This window comes from Acinonyx jubatus, chromosome F2 (assembly GCF_027475565.1).
Source record: "Acinonyx jubatus isolate Ajub_Pintada_27869175 chromosome F2, VMU_Ajub_asm_v1.0, whole genome shotgun sequence".
NCBI classification, from domain to species: Eukaryota; Metazoa; Chordata; class Mammalia; order Carnivora; family Felidae; genus Acinonyx; species Acinonyx jubatus.
The window spans coordinates 1,061,683-1,075,377 of record NC_069394.1 but is presented as its reverse complement, the minus strand read 5'-3'; the positions used below and the strand labels follow the sequence as shown (position 1 = coordinate 1,075,377).

Here is a 13,695-nt window from a genome sequence, read left to right as displayed (position 1 = left end):
CCAATGATCAGGCTGCCGACCCGGCCCCCAAAGCCACTCTCGTTTCCGTCCTGTCCAGGGCCATTGCCATCTGGGGCGAGGCTGCCCCGCCAGCCAGGCTGGGGGCTCAGGGAGACGCCTCTCGTTCAGTGAGTGGCCTGCTCATGGCAGGGCTGGTCACAGGTTCGTCCCCTGCCCCACAAGCCAACCCGCCCAGGTTCTCGGGGACCGCGTGGGGAGACGCGCTCCTGGAGCCCGCCGACACACCGGAGGGTGAGGCTGGGGTGTCAGGAAGCCGGCGACTCCACCTGACCAGAGCTCTCTGGTGATGGTGACGTACAGCCAGGGCGGGTCGCCCCTGCCCCCACGCCACCTGCACTCAACCAGCTCCCAGGAGCCCCGTGCCCCAAGCCTCAGCTCTGATGTACCTCTAAGCCCTTGGAATCTGGCTCTGTCGGCCCAAGTATGGTCACTCAGTGCTACAGGACAGCAGCGTCTTTATTCCCATCTCAGAGAAGTCAGAAATGTCCTCAGGCTGACTCTCCTAACAGGCAGGAGGGCCAGTGTGCCAAGATGGAATGGGGCGGTGGAAGCGGGGTGGAGGGCAGGAGTGAGAGCAGGGTGGGCACTGCTACAGTGGCGGGGGGGGGGGGGGTGCCACCAGGCCACCTACAGACAGGACTGATTTGCTCGTCTCGGCCTGCAGGTGGCACAATCAGCTAGCTCCACCCCGTGACTGGCACAGTGGCACAGTGTCGGGAGGCCACTGGGGGAGGGGAGGGGAGCTCCAGCACTCCAGGGCCTTGCCGGGGGAGGGGGGTGGGCAGTGCGGGCAGCCTACCCTCCACCACAGGCCCCACAGCCTCAGTTCGGGACCTGAGTTCCCTGCCCTCCGGGCTGGTTGCTCCATTCAGGGACATGCCGAAGAGCCACGTCCTGAAGTTGAGGCCAGGCCACGAGACCCTCCAGGACAACCCATGCAAGGGTCATCAGGGCAGATCACCCAGATCCTGCTCCGCAGGGGCAGGGGGCCCACGGCCAGCTGAAGCCAAGTCTCTGTCCCGCAGCTGGCTGGACCACCCTCCCAGACCGCCCGTGGCCTGCTGCCAGCTGGAGCACTGCGGCCCCCCTGCGGGGGCTCTGCTCGAGTGTCCCCAAGGGAAGGACCTGGGTGCAGCTCCTCCTCAGCCAGGGCAAGGACACCCAGCCCCGTTCTCTTCTTGGGGCCTGGCAGGGTCAGGGCCCAGCTCCCTGTGGGTAGCCCCACCTAATGGCAGGTCAGCCTGGGGACGAGACGGATGTGGCTGGCTTCATTGCACAGAGCAGGTCTCTTGTGCAGTCTCTGCGTCACCCCCCCAGCTGGCGGTGGTCACACAGCTGTCAGAAGGGCCCACCCAGCTTCTCTGCTCCTGCCTCACGCAGCCAGCCCACCACGTCCCAACGCTCAGGCCCCCAGAACCCAGGCCACCCAGGAAGGGGTGCCACCGCCACGGTGCTCTCTGCCCCATGGTGGGGGGGGTTCCTACAGGTGAGGGGATCCCCTGCCTGCGAACCCCTCCAGTCCTGTCTTCACTTCCTCACGCAGGGATGGGGCAGCCCTGGGGGTTCCTGCCTGAGGGAGAGCTGCAGTGCCGGGAAGGGGAGGGAAGGAGGGCCTGGGGGCGGCCACGGCCAGTGCCCGCTCCCTACTTCCCGCTCAGCTCCCTGGCCCGGCAGGTGGCAGCCTCCACGGCGCTCATGGTGGCCGCCCGCAGCCCGCCCCGCTCCAGCGCATGGAGCCCATAGATGGTGGTGCCGCCCGGCGTGCACACGTCTGTCCGCAGCTGAGCCGGGTGCTGCCCCTTCTGCAGCAACAACTTGGCCGTGCCCTGGGGAGAGGGGCACCGGCGGTGACTCAAGGGAGGCTCAGTCCCACTGTGTAGCCTGCTCTGCCTGCCATCCCAGATCCTAACTCAGGTTTCCCGGGCCTGCTGTCTCCCTTCCCGCTGCTCTGCAGACACCCAGCCTATCCCTCTTCACACAGTCCCTGGGGGCTGCCCTCACTCACCAGCAGGGTCTGGGCAGCAATGCGGTGGGCCAGGCCACTGGGCATGCCCATCTTGATGGCACCTTCGGCCAAGGCCTCGGAGAAGGCACACACCTGCAGCAGTGAGGGGTGGGGACTGACAAAGCTGACGCTCTCCCTGGATGAAGCACCCAGTCTGGAGAAAGCGTAGACCTTCAGAAACAAGGCCCAGAGCACTGGCCACCAGTGCAGGAACCCGGTCTGAGGCTTGAGCCCAGGGCTCCGACTGGAGGAGTCCTGAGCCTCAAAGGGGGGGGGAGAGCAGAGATACAGGCAGCTCGGGGATCAAGCCATCTGATCCCAAAGGCAGGGGTCACTGCAGGGACTTGAAAAGGCTCCGCTCTGTCAAGGGCCGGCCTGGGGGGCGGGGGATAAGACAACACTCACGAAGGCCACGCCGCTGCCACTGAGGCCGGTGTGGATGTCCACGTGGGCCTCAGGCACCTCCTCACACTGCCCGCAGGCCTCCAGCAGGGTCTGCAGGAGCTCGGCGTCGCTGTTTCCAGTGTGGCGGCCGCGGGCTATCACCATGGCGCCCTCTTGAACCACGCAGGGCAGGTTGGGGGAGATCCGCAGCACCCGTGTGGCTGGTGGCAACAGCTGGCCAGAGAGAGGCAGGGCTCAGGGAACGGGTGGGGTCGGCGCTGCCAGGCAGGCCTTCGCCTCCGCCAGCCGTGGGCTCCCCTCCCCGGGTCCTGGGCGCGGTGCCAGGAGGAGCCTGAACCTCAGGCCCCTCGGCCCCCTGTTCGGGCTGTCTGGAAGGCCAAGTGTCACACGTCTCACCCATCCCGCCTCCCTAAAGGGCTAGAGTCAGGTTGGCACCAGTCTCAGATGGCAAGGGGTGGGAAGCAGAGCCTGGCCAGCAGAACTGACTCCGGGGGCAAAGCCTCGCCTCCCACATAACCCCCCCTCACCTCCTCCAGGGTACTCAGAGAGATCCCGGCGGCCACAGACACCAAGATGTGCTCAGTGGTTACCACGGGGGCCACCTCTGCCAGGACAGCTGGCAGGACATGGGGCTTGGTGGCAAAGAAGACTAACCAGCAGTTCTGCACAACCTCCTGGTTGGAGTGGGTGGTCTGGCAGCCCAGAGCCTGCAGTGGGGACAGCGGGATCATGGCTGGGGTGAAGTGCGGCAGCCTCCCAGACCATGGCCCTTCCTGCTAGAGGCCACCCTGCATCCCCAGGGGTCCCCAGGGATCTCTCCTCCCATTGCAAACGCCTGCACCAGCCCCCTCACAATGCCCAAGACTCACCCAGACCACGGGTTCTTGCTCAGGACCCAACCTGCCCCTCACGGGCCTTGCTGATGTCAGGACCTCCTCACGCCCTCTGACCCCAGTGAGGGCCCACAACCATCTCTGCCCACCCCAACACACAGATACACGTGCACACACACACGCCCCGTTACTCCGCCCTTGCTCTCCACAACCTTGACTTTCCTTCTAGTCTTTGACCTCCTCTTTCCCCAACCCAGACAGTCTCAAAAGTTCAGCTAAGCAGCATTCCCTTGTCCCCAGGAAGTGTCTCAGAGGAACAGGAGCCAAGAGCCACCATGAGCCCCCTCTCCCCCCGACCAGGATAGCCTCGACTCAGAAGAGCCGGGGACCAGCTCACCCGGAAGTGGCAGAGGTTCCTGTCACTTGGTGCGCTGGCTAGTATGTGTTGAGCTTCGACTTTTCCTGGAGAGAAAGGCAAAGAGCAGAAGGGTCAGTGAGGAGGTGGGGTGGAAGGAAGGAACAGGGGCCAGCCTGGCCTGCCCCTCACCGAAGGGTCTCTCACACTCAGCCATGCCTGGGCCATCCTGGCCGCTGGCTGCCTGAGACTCTGTAAGAACCGAAGTGCGTGGCAGGCGTGTTCCACTCGGCCGGGACCAGGCAATCACGTCCATCCTGTGGTACTTGTCAGTCTCCACCACCCATCTGTGGCCGCGGCCGCAGACACAGGGGTCAGGAGCTTGCCTAGTCTCATGAGGACATGGATCTCAGGGGCCTATACCTTGAGGGACAGGAAGGCAGGGGAGGAGGGGGCCGTGGTGGGTAGGGAGGCCAAACAGGGGCAAGCTTCCGGGGGAGCTGGGGGTATATCTGTGCTGGGATGTCCGCGCTGGGGCTAAACGCCCATTTGGTAGAAATCATCTGCACCTGTCGGGTACAGGGCTGAGGAGATTAAGTTTCTGTAAGGTCTAACAGGAAGACAGAAGTGCACCCCACAACCCAAACACAAGGCCAGTTAGTCAGGACAATGACAAGTGCCATGCATTCCTACCCCTACTGTGTTCAACACTGAATCTGCACCACCCTGGAAGGAAGGAGATACTGACGGTCTTACAGGTAAAACACTTGAGAGTTTTGCAGTAAAGTATTTTCTGATGATTTTGACCCCACTGAACCTTGACTGTGGCTGAAGGGAGAAAGCCAGCCTATAATCTACACGTAAAGGTTTCTAAATCCCGTGGAGTAAGTTTAGGGACAGCATTATCATGCCTTGCTGCAAACCAGTGGTTCACCACCAGGGAAGTCTCTGCCCCTTTCCAACCCCAGGGGACTGTGGCAACTGCTGGAGACAGTTTTGCCTCTCACAACAGGGGATGCTACTGACATCTAGTGGGAAGAGGCCAAGGACGCGGCCAAACACCCTACAATGTGAAGAATGGAGAATTATCCCACCCCAAATGGTGCTGCTGCGGAGGTTGTGAAAACCTGCAGCGCGCCGCCAGAGTAGAGCCGGCAAACAAACAGGAAACAGGAGGCTCAAAGGTCAAGCAACTGGACCCAGGCAGACCAGGTAGTTAATAGGAGATCCCGGGCTCTAAGCTAGCGCTGTCCAAGAAAAATATCACTGAAGCCACGTAGAGAACTTCACGCTTTCTAGTAGTCACATTAAACAAGTAAGGAAAATAGGTGAAATCAATCGTAACATATTTGACTTAACACGATATAAAGAAAATGCTATTCTTCCAAAACTTCGTGTCAGTCAGCATTAAAAGTTACCAAAATATGTTACTTTCTCTTTTCTTGTGTGCTAAATCTTCCAAACCCGACGTAGATTTTATGCCATAAACTCACGCCACATCTCAACGCGAACCATCCACATTTCCATGGTGGGCGGTCTATGGCCCCATGTGGCTCCTGGCCAGTGCGGGGACAACCAACTCTAAGCCTCCTACGCACAGCCGTCCCCGCTGTGCTCACAGGGACGCAGGGTCCCCAGGAGCAGAGTCCGCCTTCCGCCCGGGCCCACGCCCGCCGGGCCGGACCCGCCCCGCTCCGCTTCCACGGTGCCCTCGCTCCTCGCCCAGGAGCTCTGCGGGATGCATCCCTCCACGCAGAGAAACCCTTCCCTCGCACAACCGGCCGGTGTCGGACGCCCGCTGGTCCCCAGGCCCAGGGACCCACGCGCCCCCACGTCCGAGGCGCCCCACCTGCTCGAATGAAGCCTTCCGCGAGGGCCTCTGCCATACGCCCGGCGCCAACAAAGCCCACGCGTAACTGGTCCAGACCGGGTGCCGCCGCCACCGCCATCTCGCCACCGCCCCGCCAGGCCTTGCTCCGCCCCACGCCCTCGGCCCCGCCAATGGGCTACGCCGGCCCGCCCTGTCCTTGTCTATTGGCTGCCTGGACTTCACGCCCCGCCCACTCCCTTCCGGGCTCTGCGCCCTACCGCTCGGCTAGCAGTACCGCTCCAGTCCCTCCCCGCGCTGCTCATTGGTCCGGGAGAGCGGGGCGCTGCGGCTCCGGTGGGCGGGGCGCCGCGCCCCGTCTTCCACCGCGCGTTGGAGAGTCTGGCAGAAGCGCCGCGTCTGGCGAGGTGGGTGAAGCTTCCGTGGCAGGATTCTGGGGGCCTGGTGTCGGTCAGATCCTGATCGGAGCTTGAGAGACTCCGTTCAGTGGCCAAGGGTTGGAAAAGGTGGGGGTTCCTCCGAGTCCTTCCGGAGGTCTGTGCCCTGGAGCGTGCCTGGTTGGGTGTCCCTCGCGCGAACGCCGCAGAGTCCGGGAAACCACTGGCGCTGGACAGTTTAGCCTCCAGGTGAAAGCATCGTCCTGATTCCGATGAAGGGCCCGGGCGGGTGAGGTCCTGACCCTGGCCAATCATTACGACATGTCAGGAGCTAGGGAGTGGAGCCCTACCAGCCTTAGGCCGTTTTCTCTGGGTGGCAGCCACGTTCTCAGGGGCACCCAGGTTCTCTCTTTGGAACCTGGGAGTGGACTCGGGTGGGGAGGGCAGGGCTTCCTGGCCAGGGCTTGTTGTCAGCCCCTGTCCAAGCTTCAGCAGGTCCAGGTGACAGCATAACATTAGCACTGCCAGTGAAATGTGTGAACGGGGCATGTATTGACTGCATTAATGAAGTTCCTCCAGCCAGCCTGGATCTTGGTTTTCATGGGCCTCGCAGGTTGCTGCGATAAGGCAGGAGAGGTCTTCCTGAGGCCTGGCTCCCCAGCGGAGACCTGGCCCATCTTGTTGTTGGTCCTGGGGGAGATGGGAGTGCTTGGCCACTGCCAGGGCCCATGTTTGAAACTGATGGGAGGGTAGCGGTAGTAGTACTTGTTTTTCTTTTTTCAGTTTATTTATTTTGAGAGAGAGAGCGAGTGAGCCTGGGGGAGGGGCAGAGAAGAGAGAATCTCAAGCAGGCTCCACGCTGTCAGCACAAAGCCCAACTCGGGACTCGATCCCATGATCCTGGATCATAACCTGAGCTGAGATCAAGAGCAGGGTTTTGTTTTTTTTTTTTTAATGTTTATTTTTGAGAGAGAGAACGCAAAAGGGGGAGGGGGAGAGAGAGGGAGACAAGAGAATCTGAAGCAGGCTGCAGGCTCTGAGCTGTCAGCACAGAGCCTGACACGTGACTCAAGCTCATGAACCGTGAGATTGTGACCTGAGCCAAAGTCAGACGCTCAACCGACTGAGCCATCCAGGCACCCCTCAAGAGCCGGCCTCTTAACCAACTGAGCCCCCCGGGTGTCCCAAATGTTTGTAATCTTTAATTGGCACGGGAAAAATAAAGCTTGGAGAGTGAAGATTGTAGTTTTTCTGTTTAAGATTGCATTTTAAAAACGTTTTAGGGCGCCTCGCAGTTGGGCATCCAACTCTTGATTTCAGCTTGACTCTTGGTTTTGCCCAGGGTGGTGATCCAAGGCCACGGGATCAGACTCCACACTTAGCGTGGAACCTGCTTGAGATTCTTGCTCTTTCCCTCTGCCCCTCCCCGCACGTATGCTCTCTCTCTCTCTAAAGTAAGTAAAATTTTTAAAAATGTTTGGTTACTCTAAACTCTACTTTGACACATTCTAAACTCTTCAACGATGAAATCCCCTCATTCACTCAGCACTGCCCCTGCAGGGTGTGAGCCCTGCTCCAAGGAAAGCCATGGAGCAGCAGACTGGGCCGCGGAACCCCTACCTTGAGGACTTGCATTCTGGCTGGGGACGCAGCCCCTCTGTGACGCGATGCACGCACACACACACACAGAACAGTACGGAGGATGGCTCAGGACACACAGCCACTCTTTGTGTCCTGCCACGTGTGTGCAGGTCTCTGCTCTGCAGGGGCCTCCCTCTGTATGTGCTCACGTGGCTGGCTCAAGCTCCATCTCAGGCACCACCCCCTCCCTGAACTCCTGAGCAGAGCCTTCTTTGTTCACAAGGGCTGGAGCCCAGGGAATACAGGGCTGACCCACGTCCTAGAGCTCAAGTCCTAGGGGGAGGAGCAGGCTCCCAGGTGCTCCCAGACCAGCACACAGGAGTCCCACAGCAGACTGGGCACTCAGAGAAAGGAACACCTCAACTGAGGCCTAAAAGGTGGACAGGCACTGACATGAGGGTCCTGGGCCAGCCCCAGCAGAGCCCTGCAGGAGAAACACACAGCCTGCTGGAGAAGGGGTGGGGACAAATGCCATGAAAGACCAGCTAGGTACAGGGACAGAGGTGGGAATTTGTGTGCCTGGCACTGAGAAGACAGCCAATACTGCCTGAACAGAGGGAGGAATTAACATGGCAGACACATCTGGGGTCAGAAGGAAGCTGGGGGCCACCTGCATGAGGATGACCAAGGGTGACCCAGGAGAGAGGGGACCTGAGAGGAGGCGGGCCCAAAGCCAGGGAAGGTGTCTGGGTCCTGGGCTAGGCAGTACCGAGGGTTTTCAAGTTGGGTACTCCTGGGTCCACACCCCAGCACTGACTGGCTGGCTGGGGGACTCTGCTGTATTCCTGCTGAGAATGGGGAGGCCTGAGCTGCTCTCCCCTACCCACCTTTGTGACAGGCCCTCCTCTGTGACACCTTTGCTACTGTCCAGGGAGAAGGTCGGGCCAAGCCCCATCACAAGCTGCGGCCTGATGGCTAGGGAGATGAGGGGCCAGGCCTGGCTCAGCTCTCTCTTGGGGTCCCAATCACCACACTCCCCTTGGGTCCATCCAGATGCCTACTCAGCCTGTCCAACTCCAGAGCAACCTCATGGCCCAGGGTCCTGGGGCAAACAGGCAGGCCCCGGGAGTTCAAGCCACCCAGGCCTGCATATGACCTCATGTGGAAAGGCTAAGCGGTGGCCACAGCACCAGCTGGGACCACTAACAGGTGCTCTGCCCTGCACCCCCACCACTTGACTGTGCACTGCCTCCGCCCTGCAGCCTACCCAGGTACAGCTGGCCACCCTGGCCCAGCAGCTTTCTGAGGAACCAGCAGGTGAATGGTGGGTCCTGGGGCCAGCCAGGCGCACGGAGGCAGTGCCCATGGTGGGAGGGACACAGCTGGCACAGAGCTGCTGGGGGTAGGCCTGGGAAAATAGACTTTATTGGCTCCCAGGGAATGGGAGAGCAGGATCAGAAGTGGACACGCTTAGGACCCAGAGACCGGCATTGGGGAGCAAGGTGCCGGGCCTGGCCAGGCCTTGGTTTCCCTGAGGACAGACACGAATGGTGGCCTCACTGCACAGCTGCTCAGAGCCGCCCTGGCAGAGGGGTGAGAATGTGGGCCCCCGGTGCTGGCAGTGCCCTTGGCTCCCGGCACGGTCTGAGGGTGTCATCTCTGGGGCTTCGGGGGCAGCCGGCACCTGCTCCCACACCGTGCTTCACTTCCGGGCCTGTTCGTAGTTGTGGGTGAACCAGGCACAGGTCTCCTTCACAGCTGCAGAGGTGGGCGGGTGACAGGTGGTGGCAGGTGAGGGCCGAGGCTGCGCTGACCTCCACTGGAGGAGATGCGGAGGGTGGAGACCCCAGGACACAGGCAGTCACCCCTTCTGGGTCCTGCCTCCCTGACAAGGGTTTGGACACCAAATCTACAGGGTGTCTTCAGCTCCAAGCAAGGAAGCCACTGCTTAAGGAGGGGCAGGAGTGACCCAAAGCCAAGAAGGAGGGGCTGGGAGGTCCCGAGGGATGGGGTGGGAGAGCCACGGGAGGGCCGGGGGCTCACCCTGCTTGAAGGGTGTGAACCGGAAGTCGGGCAAGTAGGTCCGAAGCTTGCCGTTACTGGCCGTCTTCTTGAACTGCCCATCTGACTTGCTTGTATCAAACTAGGTGCCCAGTCAAGGCCACAGCACAAGGGGCACCCACCCCACCAGCCTGCCCTTGAACCTGCCTTTCCCAGGGGAGCTTTGGGGACAAAAGAGCGCCCCTCCTCTCCAGCTGCCAGGCGAGAGCCATTCTGCATCCATCAGCCCCACAGCGTCCTGCCCCAGAGCCAAAGGATACAGTGACCTCCCCGCGGAAGTCCATGGCCTCCACCACGGCTTCGGCTGCCTCCTGGATAGAGACCTCATCCTCCTCGCCCACTGTGGGGAGCAGGGGGACCAACAGTCAGGTGAGGCCTCCTCCACCCGGCCTTGCAGCTACCCAGCCCCCCGCCACACTCCCATTCCCAGCCCCAGCTGCCCTCAGCAGACGTGGGTTCTGCCCCGGGGCAGGGGCAGTGGGGCCACAGGGTGCCCACCTGACAGGATGATGGGTTCCACCTCATCGTACTCCCGCAGGACCCAGATGAAGAGCCGAGCCAGGTCCTGGAAGTCAGACAGGGTCAGAGGACACAAGTCACGCCCACCTGGAGCCACAGGCCACCTCTCTTGGGTGGCCCTGTTCAGTGAGGGCACAGCCTGGGCTCCCCGCGGGGGAGGTCTCTCCCTTTGGGCAGCTTAGCCACCCCAGCCTACCTGACAGAGAGTCTTATCTTTCACTGAGCTCAAAGCTGCACCTAGCGACTCCCATGGGGCCAGGCACCTATAGGGACCCAGTGAGGACCAGTGGCTGCTGCTCCAGAGGCTCAGCCTGGACCCTCACTCCTTTCTGGGGCTCCCTCACACTATGGCCTTCCCACAGCCAGCATGGCAGGCCAGGGAACGTTCTAGTAGAGAGCTAGGCCCAGTCCTGCACAAACCAGTGAGTAGATGAACTGCCTCCGTGGCTTGCCAGTGCCCCACACCGTCAGGGCTGAGCCGCTGCCTGTAGATTCAGGGAGGGGGCAGGTGTCAGAGGGGACTCCACCAGCCACCCCCCACCCCCCCCCCACCCCCCGGACGTCACCAAGCAGGCACTCACTCTTAGCCAGGTGCACCTTGTGGATGAGGCCGGGCAGCACGTGGCCGTCCTCGATGTTGAAGTTGTCGTGGGGCCCGAAGACGTTGGTTGGGATGACGGCGGTAAAAGTGCAACCGTGCTGCTGGAAGTAGGCCCTGCAGGGTCACAGCGTCTCTTGCGGCGCTCGCCTGGGACCGCTGACCCCACCACACCCGCCCTGGCCTCTGAGGGGGGCAAAAACCGAGGCCCGCAAAGAGAGGGCACGATGCTTGGGAGCTGTGCCAAGGTACCCACTGGGCCCTCCTCCCTTTTCCTGTCCGGCCTCAGCCGGGCCAGCGGGCAGACGACCTGTTCTGCACGTCGATCATCCTCTTGGCGTAGGAGTAGCCAAAATTGCTGTTGTGCGGCGGCCCATTGTGGATCTAGGGGAGCAGAGGCAGCCTTTGCTTTCCTGGCCCCGCCCCCACTGGCCCCGCCCCCCGTTGGCCCCGCCCCTCACCATAGTCTCGTCAATAGGGTAGGTGGTCTTGTCCGGGAAGATGCAGGTAGACAGGCAGGAGACCACCTTGCGCACGCCCACCTCGAAGGCCGAGTGCAGGACGTTGTCGTTGATGTGAATGTTTTTCCTCTGGCGTGGGGGTGAGGGGGGTGGGCAGGGCAGATTCAAGCCCCTCTGAATCTGCTGGCAGGACCCCAGCCCTTACCTGCTCCTCCAGGGACAGAAGCAGGACACACCCTGGCCCCTCCCACGAGGGCAGCACCTGAGCCAGTTTATCCTAACTGCTCCTGGGGACAAGGCTAGACCTCCCAGCATAGACCTCCCAGCAACCATGCCCCCTCTGGGCCTGTTACATCCTAGGCAGGCAGTCCTTTGACACCCCCCCCCCCCAACCCTTGGGGCCGTGGGGCAGGGCCGGCTGGAGGAGAGGACCACATTCCCTAGCTCAGGGCTGGGCCTCACCCTCACAGGCTGCTGAGGGCAGGCCCCTCCACTCCCCTAGCCCAAGGAGACTACCCAACTTTACCAGCCGGTAGCAGTGAAGCTTTGGGCAGCCCCACCCCTCCCCAGACCCCACTTTCCCCAGACCCTGGGATGAGACTGGGCATGAGATGGCCCAGACATTTGGAGGTGGAGAGGCTTTGACTAGGCGGCCTTCTTGGATGACTGGCCTGAGACAAGGAAAGCCCTGGGTTGGGGCGCCCCGGGGCAGAATCTGATCTGAGCCTCTGCCATCCCTGCGCCATAAAGACCAGATGCCCAGCAATGGTGGGTCCAAGCCTCAGGGGCGCAGCCTGGCAGGAGCAGGGCTATAGGCAGAACCTTGCTCCCCTCCTGCCCCTTCCACCACATCCCAGGCCCCCAGGTCAGACAACTCAGACCCAGAGCCCAGCTCACACCTCTGTGCCCCCAGAATGCATGGTAGGCCTGGTTCAGCGCAGCTGGACCAGAGATCCTGGGAGCAAAAGGGTCTAGAGACCTGGGGGGGCTCTGTGGGTAAAAACCAACCCTATCGAAGTCAAACAGCGAAGGCTGGCTATTCTCAGTTCCTCCAACCCACAGTCAACTCCATGGCTTTTCCTGTGGGGCCAAATGCCCCCACCCACCTGTACGCCCATCTGCCTACAAAGTGAGTGTGGGTCACCGGGGACCCCATGGGGACTGCCCCCACCGGGCTGTGCCAAGCCCTGACCCTCAGGGACTTCCTGGGGCCGACAAATGAGCATGAAAAGCCAACAAGAACTTCCCAGTGCTCCACGGGGCCCTCTCACTTACCCAGAAGTCCAAATTGTATTTGATATTCCGGAACAGGCCCCCCACCATTGCAGCAAGGTGGATGACATGTGTGGGCCGGACCTTTTCAAACAGGGCTCGGGTCTGTGCAGCATCCCTGGGAGGAGCCGGGGAAGGAACTAGCACCCTGGGGGTGGGGTAACGGGGGCAGGAGTAGACAGGGCTGATGGCAGGAAAGGCTGCCACAAAGGAAAGTGGCCCGTGCAGGCGCTGGCTGGTATGAGGGTGTGGACCTCCAGAAGAGAGAGGAGGATGTTTGCCTAGGAACAGAGCTGCACACACCCAAGCCAGGCCAGACACCTGGCGGGGAGGACCCAGACCGGAGGCTACCAGGCTCAGGGACAGGCCTGGCCTGGAGCTCTGGGTCTAGAGAGGGTGTGGGTGAGTGTGCTCCAGGGATGGGTCCACTTACGTGAGGTCAGCATCTTTGGAGGAGACGAACACCCAGTCCTCTCCAGGCAGCCCAGCTCCATCTGCTACCACCTCTTGGATGGCTCTGCCCACCAGCCCAGAGCCACCTGTCACTAGGATTCGCACTGACCCCCCAGGCTCACTCATGTTGGCTGCACCTGTGGGGGCAAATGGTGGGAGGCATATGGAGCCCCACTCCCTGTAGATGTCCCTACGTGGGTTCACTGCCCTTGGTTAGCACTGGGCCCCAGGGCAACTGTCCAAAGGCTAGACCGAGGTTTCCTGGGGCAACTGGGACAGGATGAGACCCGCAGGGGAGGAGAGAGAGCCTGCTGGGGACCACCCGAGTCTCCCCCTCCCCGCCCCATTCCCTAGGAAGCCTTCTGCCTAGAAGCTCACAGACAATAGACAAGGAAGAGGAGAGCCCGTGTTTGCAGTCCGGTGCCCGGTGGCAGCCAGCTGCTCCAGGAGAGCCTCTGCCAGCCTAGTTCCTCCTAGGCAGGTGGCACTTCCGGCTCAGAACTGGACAAGCCTCGGGGCGCCACCACCCTCGAGAACCCTAGCCTAGGGGCTGGAAATCTGCTCGGGCCCCTACGGGGACGGCTCTGACCCAGCTAAAGGGCCTGATGGCCAGCATCAACCGGAGGGGATACTGCCGCGACATCGGCTGCTCCCGACCGCGCCTACAGTCCAGCAGCAGGTCGGTGGGGAAACACCACCGCGGCCGGGACTCCTCCCACGCCCCGTTCCTCTCCCAGATCCCCGGGACACCTCCACGCCCTCGGAGTCCCCACACCCCTCAGGGTTCTGCGGCTGTCACGGAACATCGAGGGCCGGAGCCGCAGCTCGCCACGCCGGGTCCCCGCCGGGATCCTCGGCGCCGCCGCGCGGCGTCTCACCTGTGCACTGCCCCACCTGCCCAGCGCCCGAAGAGCGGCTTCCGGCAG

At 61.9% G+C, this 13,695-nt stretch overlaps 3 protein-coding genes across 8 annotated transcripts in view; 1 reads left to right on the top strand and 2 right to left on the bottom strand.

The window, feature by feature from the left end:
* GSDMD (gasdermin D) overlaps nucleotides 1-13,695 on the top strand; it is a 101,291-nt gene that overhangs the window by 46,790 nt on the left and 40,806 nt on the right. The gene's annotated exons all lie outside the window — the stretch shown is intronic.
* On the bottom strand, nucleotides 559-5,619 carry PYCR3 (pyrroline-5-carboxylate reductase 3). Of its 5 annotated transcripts, none has more exons than XM_053208327.1 (6): nucleotides 5,469-5,619; nucleotides 3,662-3,726; nucleotides 2,959-3,138; nucleotides 2,432-2,644; nucleotides 2,027-2,180; nucleotides 559-1,262 (listed from the first exon to the last, which is right to left on the bottom strand). In XM_053208327.1, the coding sequence occupies exons 1-6, from the start codon at nucleotides 5,566-5,568 to the stop codon at nucleotides 1,258-1,260; spliced, it is 717 nt and encodes a 238-aa protein (XP_053064302.1). In that variant the 5' UTR covers nucleotides 5,569-5,619; the 3' UTR covers nucleotides 559-1,257. The 5 variants fall into 5 exon arrangements, with proteins under 5 accessions (XP_053064302.1, XP_053064300.1, XP_026919517.2 ...); XM_053208325.1 differs by lacking the exon at nucleotides 5,469-5,619 and adding an exon at nucleotides 5,113-5,400 and having other exon boundaries at nucleotides 560-1,847; XM_027063716.2 differs by having other exon boundaries at nucleotides 561-1,847.
* On the bottom strand, nucleotides 8,809-12,895 carry GFUS (GDP-L-fucose synthase). Of its 2 annotated transcripts, XM_027063705.2 has the most exons (10): nucleotides 12,750-12,895; nucleotides 12,320-12,434; nucleotides 11,045-11,173; nucleotides 10,894-10,967; nucleotides 10,567-10,700; nucleotides 10,406-10,470; nucleotides 9,965-10,031; nucleotides 9,727-9,806; nucleotides 9,449-9,548; nucleotides 8,809-9,163 (listed from the first exon to the last, which is right to left on the bottom strand). In XM_027063705.2, exons 1-10 carry the CDS (start codon nucleotides 12,893-12,895, stop codon nucleotides 9,108-9,110), a joined length of 966 nt encoding a protein of 321 aa, XP_026919506.1. In that variant the 3' UTR covers nucleotides 8,809-9,107. The 2 variants fall into 2 exon arrangements, with proteins under 2 accessions (XP_026919506.1, XP_053064298.1); XM_053208323.1 differs by lacking the exon at nucleotides 10,894-10,967 and having other exon boundaries at nucleotides 10,583-10,700.